The sequence below is a fragment of the Otolemur garnettii genome, unplaced genomic scaffold, assembly GCF_000181295.1.
Source record: "Otolemur garnettii isolate 467f Iridium unplaced genomic scaffold, OtoGar3 scaffold00136, whole genome shotgun sequence".
NCBI lineage: Eukaryota > Metazoa > Chordata > Mammalia > Primates > Galagidae > Otolemur > Otolemur garnettii.
Genome location: NW_003852531.1, coordinates 2,310,341 through 2,329,023, shown reverse-complemented (window position 1 = coordinate 2,329,023; position 18,683 = coordinate 2,310,341). Strand labels below are relative to the sequence as shown.

At 44.4% G+C, this 18,683-nt stretch overlaps 1 protein-coding gene across 1 annotated transcript in view; it reads right to left on the bottom strand.

Moving 5' to 3' along the window:
- Positions 1 to 18,683, bottom strand: part of CFAP61 (cilia and flagella associated protein 61) — a 307,795-nt gene that overhangs the window by 6,557 nt on the left and 282,555 nt on the right. The window contains exon 26 of the mRNA XM_003798465.2: positions 5,790 to 5,880. Within this exon, the coding sequence (XP_003798513.1) occupies positions 5,790 to 5,880 (91 nt within the window). The remainder of the gene's footprint in view (positions 1 to 5,789; positions 5,881 to 18,683) is intronic.

Below are 18,683 nucleotides of genomic sequence, written 5' to 3'. Positions count from 1 at the left end.
TTGTTCACCACCACTCTGCCCTCTGTTTGTATGAGTTCAACTTTCATTGATTCCACATGTAAATGTGATCATGCTGTATTTGTCTTTCTGTGCCTGGCTTATTTCATTTAGTGTAATTCCCTCTAGGTTCATCCTTGTTGAATGATAGCATTTCCTTCTCTTCATGCTAAACAGTATTCTATTCTGTACATGTACCACGTTTGCTTTATCATTCATCCATTTATGGATGGACCCCCCTTAGGATCGGCATTTCTGTAAAAAATGCTAAAGATTTTGATAAGATTACATTGCATCTGAAGATGGTTTTCAAATATGTGAACATAGATGTCTTTCCATTTATTATTTATTTGTTTATTTTTTTGAGACAGAGTCTCAGTATGTCACCCTGGTAGAGTACTGTGGAGTCATAGCTCACAGCAACCTCAAACTGTTGGACTTAAGCAATTCTCTTGCTTCAGCCTCCCAAGTAACTGGGACTACAGGCGCCTGCCACAATACCTGGCTTTTTTTTGTTGTAGTTGTTATTGCTGTTTAGCTGGCCCAGGCTGGGCTCGAATCCGCCAACCTTGGTGCATATGGCTGGCGCCGTAACCACTGTGCTATAGGTGCCAAGCCTCTTTCCGTTTATTTACATTGTCTTTAATTTCTTTCATAAATGTTTTGTAGTTTTCAGTGTACAAATCTTTGTACCACTTTGGATAAATTTACTCCCAAGTATTTTATTTGTTTTGATGCTATCATGAATATATTTTTTTCTTACTTTCATTTTCAGATAATTCATTGCTAATGTAGACAGCTGATTTTTGTGTGCTGATCTTATATCCTGCAACTTTGCTGACTTCTCATGAGTTATTTTGTGGATTTTTTAGAGTAACATCATTTGAGAATAGAGATAGTTTTACTTCTTCCTTTCCGGTGTGGATGCCTTTATTTCTTCTTGCCTGGTTGCTCTATTTAGGACTTCCAGTACCATGTGGAACATAAGTGGTGAAAACAGGTGTCTTTGTCTTGTTCCAGATTATTAGGGATAAAATTTCAGCTTTTAGTCATTCATCATCGAGTATGATGTTGCTGTGAGTTTTTTTTTTATAAACACCCTTTATCAGATTGGAGACATTCTCTTCTATTGCTAGTTTCTTATTAGTGTTTTAAACCATGAAAGTGTGTTTGATTTTGTCAAATGCTTTTTATGCATCATTTAAGATGACTGAGCTTCCTCTCCTTTTGTTCTATTAAAGTGGCATATTGGGGAGGCGCCTGTGGCTCAAAGGAGTAGGGCATCAGCCCCATATGCCAGAGGTGGCAGGTTCAAACCCAGCTCCCGCCAAAAACTGAAAAAAATAATAATAAAATAAATAAAGTGGCATATTACTCTGGTTCATTTCCACACACTGAACCACCCCTGCATGCCCTTGGTTATATGGTATACAGTCCTTTTACTATGATGCTGGATTTGGTTTGCTAATAATATTCTGCTGAAGATTTTTATATCTAAATTCTAAAGATATTGGGCTGTATTTTTCTTTTCTTGTAGTAGCTTTGTATGGCTTTAGTAGTAGGATGATGCAGCCTCATAGAACGGTTCTGTTTTTTGGAAGAGTTCAAAAGGATTGGTGTTAATCTTCTTTAAATGTTTGGTAGAATTGATCCTGGGCTTTCTTGGGAGGTTTTTTGATTCCTGATTCAATATCTTTACTTGTTATAGGTCTGTTGAGATTTTCTATTTCTTCTCAAGTCAGGTTTTAAATTCTTTGCTTCTAGGAATATGTCCTTTTCATCTAGGTTATCTAATTGGTTGGCATATAATTATTACTTATATTCTCTTCTGGTCCTTTTTTGTTTGTGTAAGGTTGATAATTGTATTCCCACTTCCATTTATGATTTTAATAATTTGAGTCTTTTTTCTTAGTCTAATTAATGTTTTGTCAGTTTTGCCCTTATTTTCAAAGAACTAACTTTTCTTTTCATTGATTTTCTGTATTTTTCTGTTCTTCATTTCATTTCTCTCGGCTCTAATCTGCAGACATTGAGTGTAGTTTGGTTTTCTTTCTCCAGCTCCTTAAGGTGGAAAGTTAGGTTACTGATTTTAGAGCTTTTTTTATATAGGCACTTACAGCTATAATTCCTCTGAAAATTGAGTTCTTTGCATACCTAATTTTTTGTATGTTGTATTTTAGTTTTCATTTTTAAGTGTTCCAGATAAGCCTTATGTTTTCTTCTTTGACCTACTGATTACTTAAGAGTGTGTTACATGATTTCCATACATTTGTGCATTTTCCAATTTTCCTTTTCTTACTGATTTCCAGTTCATTCTGTTGTGCTTGGAGAATAGACTCCGTCTTATTTAAATCTTTTAAAATTTATTAACACTTGCTCTGTGGCCTGTCCTAGAGAATGTTCCATGTGCACTTGAGAAGAACGTGCGTTCTCCTGCGGAGTGCGGCATCCTGCGAGTTGGTTAGGTCCGGTGGGTTTGTAGTGCTGGTGGAATCCTCCTCCCTTACTTATCTTCTATCTGGTCGTTCTGTCCATTATCAAAAGGGTATATTGAAGTTTCCAGTTATCATCTCAGAGCTATCTATTTCTTCCTTCAATACTCTCAACTTTGTTTTGTATATTTAGGGGTCCTGTGGCTGAGTATATAATTGGTTATAATTCTATAATGGTTATACTTGTTACATCTTGCTTACAGGATTTTGAAGGATCATTTTGACTACACAAAATTTCACCCAGGTCCGTGACTCACTCGCCTTTCAGCTCAATGCAGTGACAGAATTTATAATCTGTCCCTCTCTTTACTTTCACAAAAAGATTTGGGATGTCTTATAATGAGCTATTTAGGAAAGTAAATGAAATATAGATTTCACATGATTTCTAATAACAGAGAACACAATAATTTTTTCTCTTTTCCTCACATGTGAAGGGAGGGAAAAATCGATATACTAAACTCTAGGACAGTGGTTCTCAACCTTCTTAATGCCACCACCCTTTAACACAGTTCCTCATGTTGTGGTGACCCCCAACCGGTTGTGCGGGTCACCACAACATGAGGAACTGTATTAAAGGGTCACAGCACTAGGAAGGTTGAGAACCACTGCTCAAGGATATCATAGTTAATGGGACTGATCGTCTGTACTTCCCTGAAGACAAGGTAGAAAGTGAAATGAGTTGTATCATTTCAGTGTCTCAGAAATGAAATTACTACTACGCTTTATGAGGCTATCCAGTTCACTTCCCTACCTCCAGACTCTTAAATTCCAACATGTCTGTGTAGATGGCTGTCACTTCTGCAATCAGCTCCTGCCCGTCTCCACTGTAACTGTCACCTCCATGGCTGCTCATGGTGTCCAGCACTTACTGGGCCATCCTCTCACGCTGGGTGCTCTCTGACAGCCCTCAGAGGGGAAACAGCTGGCCCCTGTTCCACAGGAATAAGAGGACCTGCCTAGGCCTGGCCGAGTAGTCCAGCTGAGTTAGCGGCAGACATCACCTGTGCCTCTTCCCGTGGCCTTTCCCATTTGACAAATGGAAATACTAGAAACAGCAGAGTCCCCACTGGAGGTTTTTCTTCCAGAGGTTTCATTTTCTGGAAATCTAGGAAATCCACAAGAATGGCTGGGAGCCCTGGGTGGTTTTTTTTGCAAATGTCCATGGCCACTTCTGGTCTCCTGACTGGGCCTGCTGTCCACACTGAGTTCTTTCATAGCAAACTGGTCCACAGCAAATGTCAGGTGGTGGAGAAAAGTTTGGGGATATGTCGGTGAGTACCACAAAGAGTGATGGCTGGGGCTCGGCGCCTATAGCTCAACCAGCTAAGGCGCCAGCCACGTACACCTAAGGTGGCGGGTTCGAATCCCCAGCCCGGACCCGCCAAACAACAATGACGGCTGCAACCAAAAAATAGCCGGGCGTTGTGGCGGGCGCCTGTGGTCCCAGCTACTTGGGAGGCGGAGGCAGGAGACTCGCTTGAGCCCAGGAGTTGGAGGTTGCTGTGAGCTGTAATGCCATGGCACTCTATCCAGGGGGACAGCTTGAGGCTCTGTCTCAAAAAAAAAAAAAAGAGTGATGGCTGGACTGTGTACTTGAAGAGGTGAAGGGAAAACTCCCCTGTAAGCTTGGCACCTAAAACTCCTTGGCTCCTTGCAGAATGTTAACTGAGAATGTTTGGAAGCCAGGCACGGTGGCACATATCTACAGTCTCAGCAACTCAGGAGGCTGGGGTGGGAGGTTGCTTGACCCCAGAAGTTCAAGATCAGCCTGCCAGTGTAGCAAGACTCTGTCTTTAAAAATAATAATAATATTAAAACAAGAAAGAGTTTTGATGGGATAACAAGAAAACAGGGACATCTTTACTGTGGGGGCATCGGTACACTGCAGGTTACATTCTGGGAGGAAGGAGCTGTTTGAGGCATTGAGCAGAGTTCAGTAAGCACCAGACTTACAGCTCAGGTTTAGATTTCAACCTGAGGTCACCTCACCGCCCAGGATGAAGTGCAGGGACCCTTCCGACCTTTGGCGTCTTTAACTCATACCTGCATTTCCACACAGACGGCTTTAGCATCTGACCTCAGCGTCTGGACATTGTGCCCCCTCCTCCCTCATTACGTTCACCTGCTTGGGTCCTAGAGACATTTCAGTTTGCTTTAGATGTTCCCTAATCTGAACCTACTTCATATTAGCAAATACTCACATTTCCCAGTGGGACCCAAGGAGTAAAAGTTAGAGTGGGGCCAGTTGGAGGTTCTTGGACAGGCAGGTAGGCCCTGTTTGGGTCTCCATGCCCAGTTTGGGGTGAGAGACCCTTGAGTTTGAAGCTTGCTGGCCGCTGACTAGCCGTGTCAGCATGGAGGATATTTAAAATCTCTCAGCTTCACCTTCATTACTGGTAAAGGGAAGATGATAACATTAGCACCCACCCACCTTACGGGTTCTTGTCATGACTCAGAGAGGTGACACGTGCTGCCTGCTGGAATGTAGCAGGAACTTGGCCTGTGATCTCTAGCTGTGCTGTCCAATAGGGTAGCTCACACCATGGGAACCTGCCAGGCTGATGGGTGCTCTCACGTGGAAGTGACAATGGAGATGTGGGGATTGCCCATTTAGAAGGCAAAACAATGTGGAAACTGATCCAGGTCCCGGCCCTTGTCTGCTGGGTCTAGGATGGATACTCAACCACTCTCTGAGCTCAGGTGTTAACCCTCCACAACGCTGCTAGGACTCTAGTAGTGAAAGACGTAATTTAACGTGAAGTTTCACAAACACCATGCTGTTTACACTGACAGTCAAATGTCTTGCTGAGTTTAGAGCTGTTGAGTATGTAGACTAGCTTCCAGTTAATACTGCATCACCTTGAAAAAGAAGTTTCAATTGTAAGAAGAGTGCGTCATGACATCTGGATGGCGTCTCTTTACATCTTTAAAATGGTACATATATAAATGGTCACAATGTCTGGCAAACACAGACAGAAACCAAAGGAATGCCATCTTCATTCATTGAGGCACCTGACTATAACTCACATCCAGTTATCAGCCAGCATTCTTAGCTGATAATAAAAACACAGTTAAAGGGAAAAGAAATTTGTCCTCTGTAAAAGGATTTAAATAAAATCACTTTCCCTGAAATGTCACTGTCTGTGCTTACAGACGCCATAGTTTGTTTATAGGAAATACAATTGGTTTAAAAAGCAAAACCTCAAAATAGGAACGTAGGAAAAACTCCAAATGATCAACGACTATCAACTGCTTATAATTTGCTAGGAATAATCCACATATCCATTAATCACTCCTTACCTCTTTGGAAGCTAAGATTTGGCGTAACTCTTTCCTGAGATCAATAAAACGATCGTGGAACAGGGCCATGCACCACGACTCCGTGAAGTAGCTAGTGAGGAAAAGCGAGATTCAGTGAGCTGGCAACCCTCCTATTACCGCTAATAAAGTATTTACCTGCTTTTTTGCCTTTCTAAATTACAGCTCTGGCCCCATTGCAATCGTTTGCTCATGAAATGCCCCGTGGAACAGCCGGGCCAATCAATTTTTTAAATGGATGTTCCTGCTGGAAGGCCAGCTCCCATAATTACATTTAAAGTGGTTTAATTCAGAGCTGGGGCAAGACCCAGTGAAGAATCCTGATTTTATCAGAATTTAAAAGCCTGAAGACTTGTAAAGAACGGTGTCTCCATTATCTGCCCTCGTTTGAGAAAAACAGATTGCAAGATTAACTGAACTGCTGCATAAACAGATTAAATTTGGGTAGACGGTAACGCAAGTGTTGTTCATCATGAAGGTTTCTGGATTAATAATGACCAGAAAACCAGCCGCTGTGGTGCTGCAACGTGGTCTCCACACAGTCGGCTGATGGTTAATTGAATCTCCTACCGGAGAGCCGCTCTTTGAGTGTTTATATTTGCTTAACTTTTCACTGAAAAAAATGGAATGAATGCTTTGTGACACGAGAACAATATGGCCGTTCTGATTACAGGTGATTACTAAAAATTTGATGGATTCCTAGAATAACCACAAACATTTATTGGTATTTTAAACTCTTCCATTTTAATTCTAAGTATTTTGGAACAGGACCCTCAACTCCTCTTAGGGTCAAAGCCATGTTGATTGTGTGGGTTTTGTTTTCCTCTGGTTATGAACTTGTTCCTGCGATTGTTAATAGAGGTCGTGTGTGTGCCCAGGGGAGCAAGAACTCGGTGCCCGTGTAGATGAGCATCTTCTGTTTTCCGAGACTTAAAAGTTCTTAGAGATGGAAGTGAAGAGCCAGGAGCTGCTGAGGCATTAGAAGACACACTGAGCTGGGTGGGGCTCAGCCTGCGACCAGCACTCTGGGAGGCAGAGGCGGGTGGATTGCTTGAGCTCACGAGTTGGAGACCAGCCTGACCAAAAGCGAGACCCTGTCTCAAAAAATAGCCAGATTTTGTGGTGGGCCCCTGTAGTTGCAGCTACTTGGGAGGCTGAGGCAAGAGAATTGCTTGAGCCCAAGAGTTTGAGGTTGCTGTGAGCTGTGACACCACAGCACTCTACCCAGGGTAGAGACTCTGTCTCAAAGAAAAAGAAGACCCAACATCACGGGGCTGGATCAGGACAAGCACGGCACTTGGCTGCATCAGTCGTACCCAACAGCTGCTCACGGGACCAGAATGTGACACAAAACCCTGCCGAGTCGCCTACTTTGTGTTCACTGCATGAATCTGTCCAACTGTTAACACACTGTCTTTCCTCAGTTGCTGAAATCCCCGTGTTTGCTTCCGTGGTACCATCAGAAGTTTGGGGACCTGCAGCCACATCGTCCAGGTGGCCACAGCCTCTTCCTCTCTGCTCCCTTCTCCTTAGCTAGGCCCTGTTGCAGGGCCCCGGCGCTGTTGGGTGGTCCTCCGCCCCACACCCCACAACTCTGCAGCTCCTGGCGCTGTGCTGCCCACTGTGACGTCATTCCCTGCTTCAGAGGGGGAGCCTAGGGACCTTCCATTCCCTCTGGAGTACACGGCCGATGCCCCCGAGCTCTGGCCCTCTGTCTGAGTGTCCACGTGCCCACGGCTTCTGTCCCACAGAATGAGTCTCGCTGCTCTAAAAACCCTCCATGCTCTGCCTGTCTTCCCTTCCCTCCATCCCTCCCTCTGAACCTCTGGGGAATTAACGTTTATTAGAGAAAAGGGGGCCATGTGACAAGGTCTATAAAATAGTTTTAAAATCCTATAGTGGTCCAGTACTTATTTCAGAAACAGAGTAATGAGCCTGGTGTGGTTCCGTCCTGTGGCTGCTCGTTGGAGCAGTAGTCATTCTCTCCGTCTGCCTTCTCTCCCCCCAAATGTGTGCCACCACCTCATGGAGGATTGGTGGACATGGACACGAGCCCCTGGAGGCCTCAGAACTATTTTTTCAATTGTGAACTAAGGGCCGACAAAGATTATCCCTCGAAGGTGGATAATGATGAAAATGGGCGCCAGTTATCTTTAAGAACGGTCCGTGTAGGGGCCGCTGCAAAGGCTGAGTTGCACCTTGTGGAAGCAGAGGCAGTGAGCTGGGAAGGCGGTCTGGGTAAAGTCACACTGGAGACTTTGAACATGTCTGGACAGCCAACCGTTTCTCCTGGGGGCTTTGAAATAACACCACCTGTGGTTTAGGGCCTGAGCGTGTCAGCGGGCAGCACTTAGTAGCTGTGGGAAAAGATGCAGAGGAGGGATGGGAAAGTCTTAAGTATGTCTGGAAAGCAATCCACCCCTGGAGGTGGTAGCAAAGTTCCACAGAAAAAAGTAAAACTTGCTGCTGCTGAAGATGAAAATGATGATGAAGAGGATGATGATGACGAAGAAAAAGCTCCAGTGAAGAGATCTGGGTGAGGGCAGCACCTGTGGCTCAAAGGAATAGGGCACTGGCCCCCTATGCTGAAGGTGGTGGGTTCTAACCAAGTCCCGGCCAAAAACTGCAAAAACAAACAAACAAACAAAAAAGAAATCTGGGTGAGACACTCCAGCCAAAATGCAGAAAAATCAAACCAGAATGGAAAGGATTCAAAACCATCAACACCAAGATCAAAAGGTCAAGAGTCCTTCCAAAAACTGGGAAAAACTCCTAAAACACCAAAAGGACCTAGTTCTGTAGAAGACATTAGGCAAAAATGCAAAAGCGAGTATAGAAAAAGGTGGGTCTCTTCCCACAGCGGAGCCAAGTTCATCCAGTGTGTGAAGAGTTGCTTCCGATGACCAACCAGGAGGCCGTTCAAGGTCTCTGGCAATGCAGGAAGTCTGTAAGAAAATACTTTAAACAGTTTGTTAAAATTTTCCATCTTATTTCATTTCTGTAACAGCTGATATCTGGCTGTCCATTTTATAATGCAGAGTGAGAACTTTCCCTACCATGTTTGATAAATGTTGTCCAGGTTCCATTGTCAAGAATGTATTGTCCAAAATGCCTGTTTGTTTTTTGAGACAGAGTTTCACTTTGTTGCCCTCTGTAGAGTACGTGGCATCATAGCTCACAACAACCTCCAACTCCTGGGCTTAAGCGATTCTCTTGCCTCAGCCTCCCTAGTAGCTGGGACTACAGGCGCCCGCCACAGTGCCTCCTTTTTTTAATTGCTGTTTTAGCTGGCCAGGGCCGGGTTCAAAGCTCCAACCCTCGGTATATGGGGCCTGTGTCCTACCCACTGAGCCACAGGTGCCACTCACCTGTTTAGTTTTGAAAGATGGAACTCCAGCCTTCACTTGGTCTTAAGTATGTATGGGATGTTATGATAGGACATTAGTAGTAGTGGTGGTCAGACATAGAAATGGTGGGGAGACAAAAATATACATGTGAAATAAACTCAGTATTTTAATAAAGTAACAAAAGAAAAAGAAATAGTGTTCTCTCAATAATAAAACATGGTGCCAGTCAAACTTGCCAGCAGCACCTAAGATGAATGGACACGTGGGTGGCATGAGGCGGGGAGCTCTGGGTGCCCACAGTGGCTGGTCCGGGTCTGGGAGAGACCTGCTTGGTGAGGTCACAGCTCAGCCTCGGGCTGCCTTTCTCTCCTGTCTGAGGAAAGCTTCTGCACCAGCTACAGCCACTAGGTGAGGGTGGGAGAGAGGGGTCTCCTCCTCTGTACACTGGGTGCCCTCCGGGCCCCGCTTTCCTCCCTTCTCCGTAGAAGGGAGAGGAGCACCCCATATTCTCACAGAGCTGAGGGCAGGTTTCTGTACCAGAGGCTGCTGAGTGCTCTGACATGATCAACATCAGCCATAAGCTTTTGGGAAATTTGTATTTCTGTCAATATTGTGAATTTATAAAGTAACAAAACATTGACTTCTTTTCTAATTCATTTTCAAAAAAGACGCTTAATAGGAGCCACTACGTAACCTATGTTGCTGGTTGTCTAGAAATCTTCAGGAGAGAGCTGGGAACATAGACCACGAGGGCGGGAACTTCTGGTGGAACCAAGCATGGGGGGTTCCAGCCCTGAGGAAGGACTGTGTGTGGGCAGTTGCTTTATAAGCAGCCATGTGCACGTCAGCACCGGTCCCACCACTGTCATTTCTGTACAGCTGCGAGGAAAAGGCCACGGAAAGTCTCTAGGACCTAAAGGGAAGAGACTGCTATCTCCCTGCATTTTGCCAGTGGCTGGCCTGGCTTATCTGGGAGGACATAAACTCTTTATCACTTTTGCAAATAATACACTTTTCTTAGAAGCCCCAGGAAATGTCGACTCGTGGAAGTGAATTAACTTTTTCTGGTCAATATGGACCAATCGTTAAGCAATTGATTAGACTTCTCCAGAGACTGCCCTACCCTCGTCACCCAGGCTGTTTTATCGACAGACCCATGCAGACCGGGTGGGATCTGGGCGGCAGCTCAAAGCCGCTCGGCACAGCACCCTGGAAGAAGCTACAGGAAAAAGCACGACACACATGTCGGGGCAAAGAGGTGGCTGGAGGGTGTCCTTTAAAGGCCTGGATCTTAACTGCAAGGTCAAGGCTTGTCTGACAGAGGAGCAGGCAGGGAGAGGTGTGGAAGCCAGATTCCCCGGCCTCTGAATGGCTCCGCTGGCACCTGGCAAGCTGCAACAGTTAGCAAAAAGGAGGTGGGCAGGCAGAGAAGAAACATTTTTCTTTTTCTAAGATTTTTGTTTTAATGAAAAGCATTCTAATGTTCTCTTGGTATAATAGTAGCCAGTTTTTCTTTTAGAGCTGTTAAGAGGATTCCCCATCTGCCACTGACACTGCAGAGTTCTGCTCGCCCTGAAACTCAGAGTCGCCTTTTCTCCAGGAGGGGAGAGCAGCTAGGGTGGCCCGTGGGCTTCCCTGACAGTGGTGCAATGTGCTTTCCGGGACAGACAGACCTTAGATTCCTGCAGAGGGCAGACAGTCTTCTCCTAAGATGCCTGGCTCAGTAATGAGTCTTAACCCAGTGACCCCGTGGGACGCAGTGCAGCTGCCGGGTGGGTGGGACCTCCTCCAGCAGCCTGCCACTTGTCTGTGCCATGTTTACATTTGCTACACAGAAGATGGGCAGTGACAATGTCATGACAACCCCAGGGCCAGGTATGACCTACAGACGTGTTTACTTTGGGCTTAACAAGTTTTGAAATCTGGATTTCAGGCCTTTCTTTAGAAAATTGATCAGGGGACACTGATTTGGGTCCTTGTGTAGCAGCAGTCAGGTTGGTTGCTGGAGACGCCCTCTGTGGTGCGTTCTTGTTATGCCAGCGGCCTGCCAGCGGCTGGGGGTGCCCTGCCTGGCTGAGAGGTTTGGGTGACAAACCTCAAGTTTGCAGCTGAAAAACTAGTTCCGAGAGATTAAATAATTTGCCCAAGGTCACACAACTAAGGAGGGGATGAACTAAGTCTTACCCGTAGTTCCGCATGACCCACGCTGTTCAGACAACTGCAAAACCGCTTCTTATGCTCATTCTCAAGTCTTTCTAGAAACTTGCTTAATTACCCCAGTCTCCTTGATATCTCCTACATTAGCTAGGATTAGGTTTGATTATAATTAGAGAAGGTTTCAAAGTAACTATAGCTTTAAAAAGGTAGAGGTGTACTTTTTTACGTGAAGAGACACTAGCTGGATACTCCAGGGGTGGCCTGGTAGATCCATGGACATCAGAGCATTTACCATTTACAGGGGCTTTGGCTTCATGTTACAAAGTGGCTGCTGAGCTCCTGCCATCATGTACACATTCTGGAGTGCAGAAAAGGAAAAAGAGGGCCCTTCCATTTTTTTTTCTCCCTAAAGAAAGTTCCTAGAAGTTTCACAAAGTACTTCTATTTCTCTCTTACTGGCCAACATTTGGTCATATGACTTCCTTGGATGTGGAGGGTGGGGCTGGGAATTACTTATTTTAGGTCTGATGTACTGTCCTATAAATCAGGATTCTGTTTTTGAAGAAGAAAGAGAGAATGGATGTTGTATCTTCTGAGATACCTGGTAGGATTGATAATATGTAAGTTTAATAAAAATCTTTTCTTAAAGTTAAGTTGATGAAAATTGGGAGTGATAGATGTGTTCTATTAGTTTTCAGTTGAAGTTCCCAGAGCCAGAATATGTCTATCACTCTAGATTTCAACCTATCCCAAAATTAAATATTCTGGGGAAAAAAATATAAAATATTTTCCATATGTGACTGCTACCTCCAAGCCAGTGTCCTCAGAGTTCCCGTGCCCTCATCTGGCCTGAGCTGGCTTATATGCAGAGAGCAGGGAGCTCTCTGGGTTCACCCTGTAAGACTGTGTTATGCTCAGTTTACTCTGCCCATAAAGTGGACTTGTGCATTGTACTAACATTGTACTAAAAGTAAGAATAGGAACAAAAATGTATTCCTCGTCAGCGTTTGGTTTGCTTGGAAATCAAATCCCATGTTGCTGGGCCAGTCGAGTGTACGTGGGGATGCCGCGTCATGCGGCACCACATGAGTGAACACGATCCCGACACCCCATGACAAAGACTCTAAAACCAAAACAGAAGTTTGACTGTAAACATTTCTTTTTTTTGAGACAGAGCCTCAAGCTGTCGCTCTGGGTAGAGTGCTGTGGCATCACAGCTCACAGCAACCTCCAACTCCTGGGCTCAAGGGATTCTCCTGCCTCAGCCTCCCGAGTAGCTGGGACTACAGGCACCCACCACAACACCTGGCTATTTTTTGGTTGCAGCCGTCATTGTTGTTTGGCGGGCCTGGGCTGGATTTGAACCCACCAGCTCAGGTGTATGTGGCTGACGCCCCAGCCGCTTGAGCCACAGGCACTGAGCCATGTAAACATTTTCTTGAGCTCGTCATAAATTTGCCAGAATGTGTATCTAGTCTTTTTTTTTTTTATTGCTTTGAGGTAGATCTAGAAAGATAAGATTAATGATTTTGAAATCAAAACCAACTTGTTATTTGAAAACCGATTGTAACTGTCACCTGCCCAGGCCTATATAAGAAAAAAACAAGTGCCCTCGGACTAGAATGTAGCTGTGGTTTCATGGTCACAAAATCGACGGGACTTGGATGTTTGCTCCTGTGTAGAAATGGTGCACGATGCAAATTAGACCAAAATTCTCACCTTTGGCAGAGAAGCTCTCTTTTGAATGGGTTATAAACATTTTCTCCCTTAATGTGACAGAAGGGGATCTTGGCTTATTACCCTGGTTTACCTGGGAGCCCAGAAGCTAACACTTCTTTCTTTTCTTTTCTTTCTTTCTTTTTTTCCCCCTATAGACAGAGTCTCATTCTGTTGCCCAAGCGAAAATGCTGTGGTGTCAGCCTAGCTCACAGCAACCTCAAACTCATGGGTTCCAGGGATCCTCCTGAGTACTCACTAGGTACAGGCGCCAGCCAGGATGCCTAATTTTTTATTTTTAGTAGAGACAGGGGTCTCACTCTTGCTCAAGCTGGTCTCAAACTCCTGAGCTGAAGTGATCCTGCCTCCCAGAGTGCTAGGATTACAGGTGTGAGCCCCCGCGCCTGGCCACAAGCTAACATTTCTTAAAGCCAGGGTCTCACATCACGGCCCCCAGTCTGCTGGCGCTGGCGCTGGGAGGTGCTGCTGTGCACAATGCTTCCTGCTCCAGATTCGCGGGCTGCTGTCTGTTGCAGGACATGGGAGTGGGTGGCATTAACATGTCTGTGAGCTGAACACTCCCAGACCGTCCCTGAGGAACATCCTGAGCAGTCCATACGCCCCTCGGCCCCCCATGCAGGGAGGGAGGCTGTGCTCTTTCCTTTAGGTTCCTTGGTATCTATAAGAACATGGAACCCCAACCTTCTGTGCCTTTGAGAGCACATTTGTTGGGAACCACTAACTCCCTAACACCCCTGCAACCAGAGTCTTAGTTGTCAGAAATAATATTCTTGGGGAATAATCTAAAAACTGTGTCGCTGTCCAGTTGTTTTTCTGAATCCCGGATACTCAGACTGCACTTCCCCCGAGATGAGGCAGCACGTTAAGGCATGGCCTTATGATAACCATTCCCTCTGGCTTTGACCTCTAGGAGCTCAGTGCCACATGTGTGGGCTGATGTGACGATCCGTTCTCACAGTATGAACGAGGTCTCTCCTCCTCAGCTCAGCTCTGGCCTGGCCTCAGAGCCCCATTTACTTAAGTCTTTTTCCTTTTCCTCCAGCTCTGCCACTTGTCAGCTTGTGCATCCTTGGGCTAGTTAGCTTTAAACCTCTCCTGGCTCAGTCTTCTTAGCCATAAAATGGGATAAGGATGGTCCTTCTTTCAAAGAGTTCACGAGACACTCCAGGTGAAAGATCTGCCTTTACGCCTGGCACGGGGGAGAGGGGCACCAAGCAAACTGCCATCCTTGCTGTTCTCACTTACCCGGTGACGCGTTCCTGCAGGCGGACTCTAATCCTGTCTGCTGGGAAGGAGAGACTAACAAATAAGTGACGGAAGTGAACATGTTTTGTTTGCTGCTTCGTTGAGAGAAGTCTTTGGCAGAACTGCAGCTTCCTCCTCTGGGACCGCTTGTCCTCCATTCAAGGGTGTCTGCAGAAATTAATTTACCTGCAGTTTCACACATCGAGGTAAGAGGAACATCATAGCAAGCCATGAAGTTTTGTCCTGCAAAAAAGAGTTATGTGGAAATAAATACAAATTACGTGGAAATTGTTAAATTTAGGCCTTGATTAATTTTTTGGTCTGAGTTGAAAGTTAATACAAACTCTTCACATGGCGTCATTTCTTCGCATTTCTGCTCACTTCGTTGGGTGAGCCGGTCAAATCCAAACGGTTAAATCAGTTCTTCACAGACAGTACTAGATGGCAGGCAGGAAAAAGGGGCCAGGAGAAGGGCTGGGACTAAGGGCCAAGCGTTCTAGAGCCCAGTCAGGCCAGATTTTCTCCTGACCTGTCCGAGTTTTGACCTGATTGGCCAGCACGAAGCAGTTTTCTTGTAGAAATAGCGTGTTGTTTATGCACTTAGGAGTTTTGTTTCTGTAAGTTTACCTTCATGCATGGTGCAAAGCAGGGTCGCTGTGCCCCGCCGCACCTGTGGCCCCGCTGGGACGAGACTGGGACTGCGGCGCCTGGGTCTCCCTTCCCTTCACTCCATCTGCAGCATTTCTTTGCACGTCTCTGGCTGATTAGGGGCTGCATTAATTGAATTTGTACAATAAATCCAGTCTCTGGAAGTTGTCTGGCTATTTACATTGATTTGTTCTATAAGTTCAGGACTAATAGAATGAGGCGAGGTCAGCATTTAATTCTGCAGATAAAGGGAAGCTCTCAGGGCTCGGCCTCCCTTCCTGTGCTCCTCTCCTCTTCTGCTCCTCTCTTCAGAGAAAGCACGACCATTTTTCTTTAATTAGGTTGCAGAGAGCCGGGGCTAGCATTAGGCCCCGCGGCCTCTCAGCTTCCCTCAGGGCCATGCCCATTTCCTATCTATTTTCTGCAGGAAAAGAAAAGAAGTCCGTAGATGCGCATAAACCCCCAAGAGTGTGAGGGACACAAAGGCGCCAGCTGGAATTGTCATCTGTGAGGCAGAGGCTACGTGAACCCCAAGCCCCATCAAGCAAGATATTTGACTGCTTTATTAATCCTCTAGTTAAATTAGTTGCTCTTTAAATTAAAGGAAAAAAGGTTGAGTAGAAATATCATTTCCCAGTACAGAACTGACACACCATGTTTAATACATATTTAAAATAATTTTTAAAATAACTGTATGTTTAAAACAATTCCCTTTTATAATAGGCTTTTCTAAATAAGGTGGCCACATTTTTTACTGAAGCTTTTACGGAGATAATGAGAAGCTACAAACTGTCTTTGTTTGTCGCTCTGATGGTTTCAGGTTTGTAGTTCCAAGCATCAAGCATGAAACGTAACTATTATATTCCTAGTTAGTACTTCTGCGAAATACAGTCAATGAGGCTAATGGATTATAACCCATGACATAGTCTGAGAATCTATAAGTCTACACCGATACAAATAAAGGAATAAACAAATACGTGGAGGGGAAGGCACGATTCCTCCCTATAGTAGAGTGCTGAATGATGACGGCCCAATGATGGAATTAGAAAAATTACTGTTTGCCAAACAACACAGTAACAATTGTTTCAGGCAAGATCAGTGGGAAAGGATGATGAGAAGTATTTACATGGCCTCAAAGTGGTATATTTCCTGGGGAAGGGCTGCAGCCTCCACTCCAGCCAAGTGACCACAGCTTGCAACATCGTGGGCCTCCTGACATGATGCGCCGGGGAGGACACGTGTCACAGGTCGCTGCCAAAGTGCATAACCTGAAATGGATAAGGAGGAAAAGGAGACAAACCCAAATTCCTGGACATTTACAGAATAGCTGGCCTGCATGTTTCAAAAGTGATGGTCATAGAAGAAAAAGGCTGTGGAGCTGTCCTAGGATGGAGAAGACAGAGGAGATGGCAGTTAGTTGCAATATGGGTTCTGGATTGGATTTTAGGGAGGAGAAGGACATCAGTGGGACAGTTAGCAAAACTTGAATTAACCGAAGATTCAAATCTGTTAATCTGGATTAGTAATATTGACTATCCAATGGGTTTGCAAGAATGCCATTATTCTCAGGAAATGCTTAGTGAAATATTTAGTGGTAAAGGGGTATTGTGTTTCCAACTTAAAACCTCAGGAAAAATATTATCATATCTGCCTATCTATTGAGAGAGTATGGGGGGGAGAGAGAGAGAATAAATAATAAACTGCTTATATTTAGGGAATCTAGTTGAAGGGCATACTGCTATTTTTTTTTTTGAGACAAAGTCTCACTATGTCGCCCTTGGTAGAGTGCCGTGATGTCACAGCTCACAGCAACCTCTAACTCTTGGGCTTAAGTGATTCTCTTGCCTCTGCCTTCCAAGTAGCTGGGACTATAGGCGACCACCACAATGCTCAGCTATTTTTGTTGTTGTTGTTGCAGTTGTCATTGTTTTATCTGGCCTGGGCCGGGTTCAAGCCCGCCAGCCATGGTGTATGTGGCCAGCACCCTACCCACTGAGCTACAAGTGCTGCCCATACTGCTAATTTTTGTTCTATTTTTGTAAACTGCATGGAAGGATAAAATTATTTTGAAATAAAAAGTTAAGGTCAGGCATAGTGGCTAACACTTGGAATCCTAGCACTCCTAGAGGCCAAGGTGGGCTAGGAGTTCAAAACCACCCTGAGTTTCATGTCTTAAGTTTAAATCTTTTATCCAGTGAGAATCAATTTTTGTTAATGGTGAAAGGTGAGGGTCCAGTTTCAGTCTTCTACACATCGCCAGCCAATTCACCCAGCAACATTCATTAAATAGGGAATCTTTCCCCCAATTTATGTTTTTGATAGGCTTATCAAAGACCAAATGATGATAAGCATCTGGGTTCATCTCTTGGTTCTCTGTTCTGTTCCATACACCAACCTCTCTAGTTCTGTGCCAGTTTTGATCACTGTAGATTTATAGTATAGCCTGAAGTCTGGTAGCATTATTCCTCCTGCTTTGTTTTTATTTCTGAGTAATTTCTTGGCCATTTGAGATTTTTTTCTGGTTCCATATACAATGAAGTACTATTTTTTCCCAGATCTTTAAAGTGTAACAGTGGTGCTTTAATAGGGATTGCATTACATCTGTATATTGCTTTGGGAAGTATGGACATTTTAACAATGTTGGTTCTTCCCAGCCATGAGCATGGTGTGTTTTTCCATTTGTTCACATCTTTAGCTACTTCCTCTCTATGTCCCTTCTGGAAAGAAGTTTGGGGAACACTTAGGGAACTAAAGTAGACCTGCTGTTCGATCCTACAATTCCTCTACTAGGTATATATCCAGATGACCAAAAATCATTTCACAACAGAGACATTTGCACAAGAATGTTTATTGCAGCCCAATTCATAATTGCCAAGTTGTGGAAGCAGCCCAAGTGCCCATTGACCCATGAATGTATACCATGGAATATTATGCAGCCATAAAAAGATGGAGACTTTACCTCTTTTATGTTTACCTGGATGGATCGTATTCTTCTTAGTAAAGTATCTCAAAAATAGAAGAAAAAGCATCCAGTGTACTCAGTACGAAACCAATATATATAATCACCTACACTTTCATATAAATGATAAAACACAATTATAGCCCAGAAAGAAGGTGAGAAGAGGAGGGCGAGGGGAGGGCAAGGGGGTGGCTGGCTAGAGGGAGGGTAATTGGTGGGACCTCACCTATTGTGCATAATGCAAAGGTACATGTCAAATGTATTAAGATTAGCCCACGTCACAAAATCCCCAAACCAGAGATGCTGGTGTGGATGTGGAGAAAAGGGAACACTTCTACACTGCTGGTGGGAATGCAAACTAATACGTTCCTTTTGGAAAGATGTTTGGAGAACACTTAGAGAACTAAAAATAGACCTGCCATTTGATCCTACAATTCCTCTACTAGGTATATTTCCAGAAGACCAAAAATCACATTATAGCAAAGATATATGTGCCAGAATGTTTATTGCAGCACAATTCCTAATTGCTAAGTCATAGAAGAAGCCCAAGTGCCCATCAACCCATAAATGGATCAATAATTGTGGTATATGTACCCCATGGAATATTATGCAGCCTTAAAGAAAGATGGAGACTTTACCTCTTAACATGTTTACATGGATGGAGCTGGAAAATATTCTTCTTGGCAAAGTATCTCAAGAATGGAAGAAAAAGTATCCAATGTACTCAGTCTTACTATGAAAACAATTTATAGCTTTCTATGAAGGCTATAACCCAATTATAGC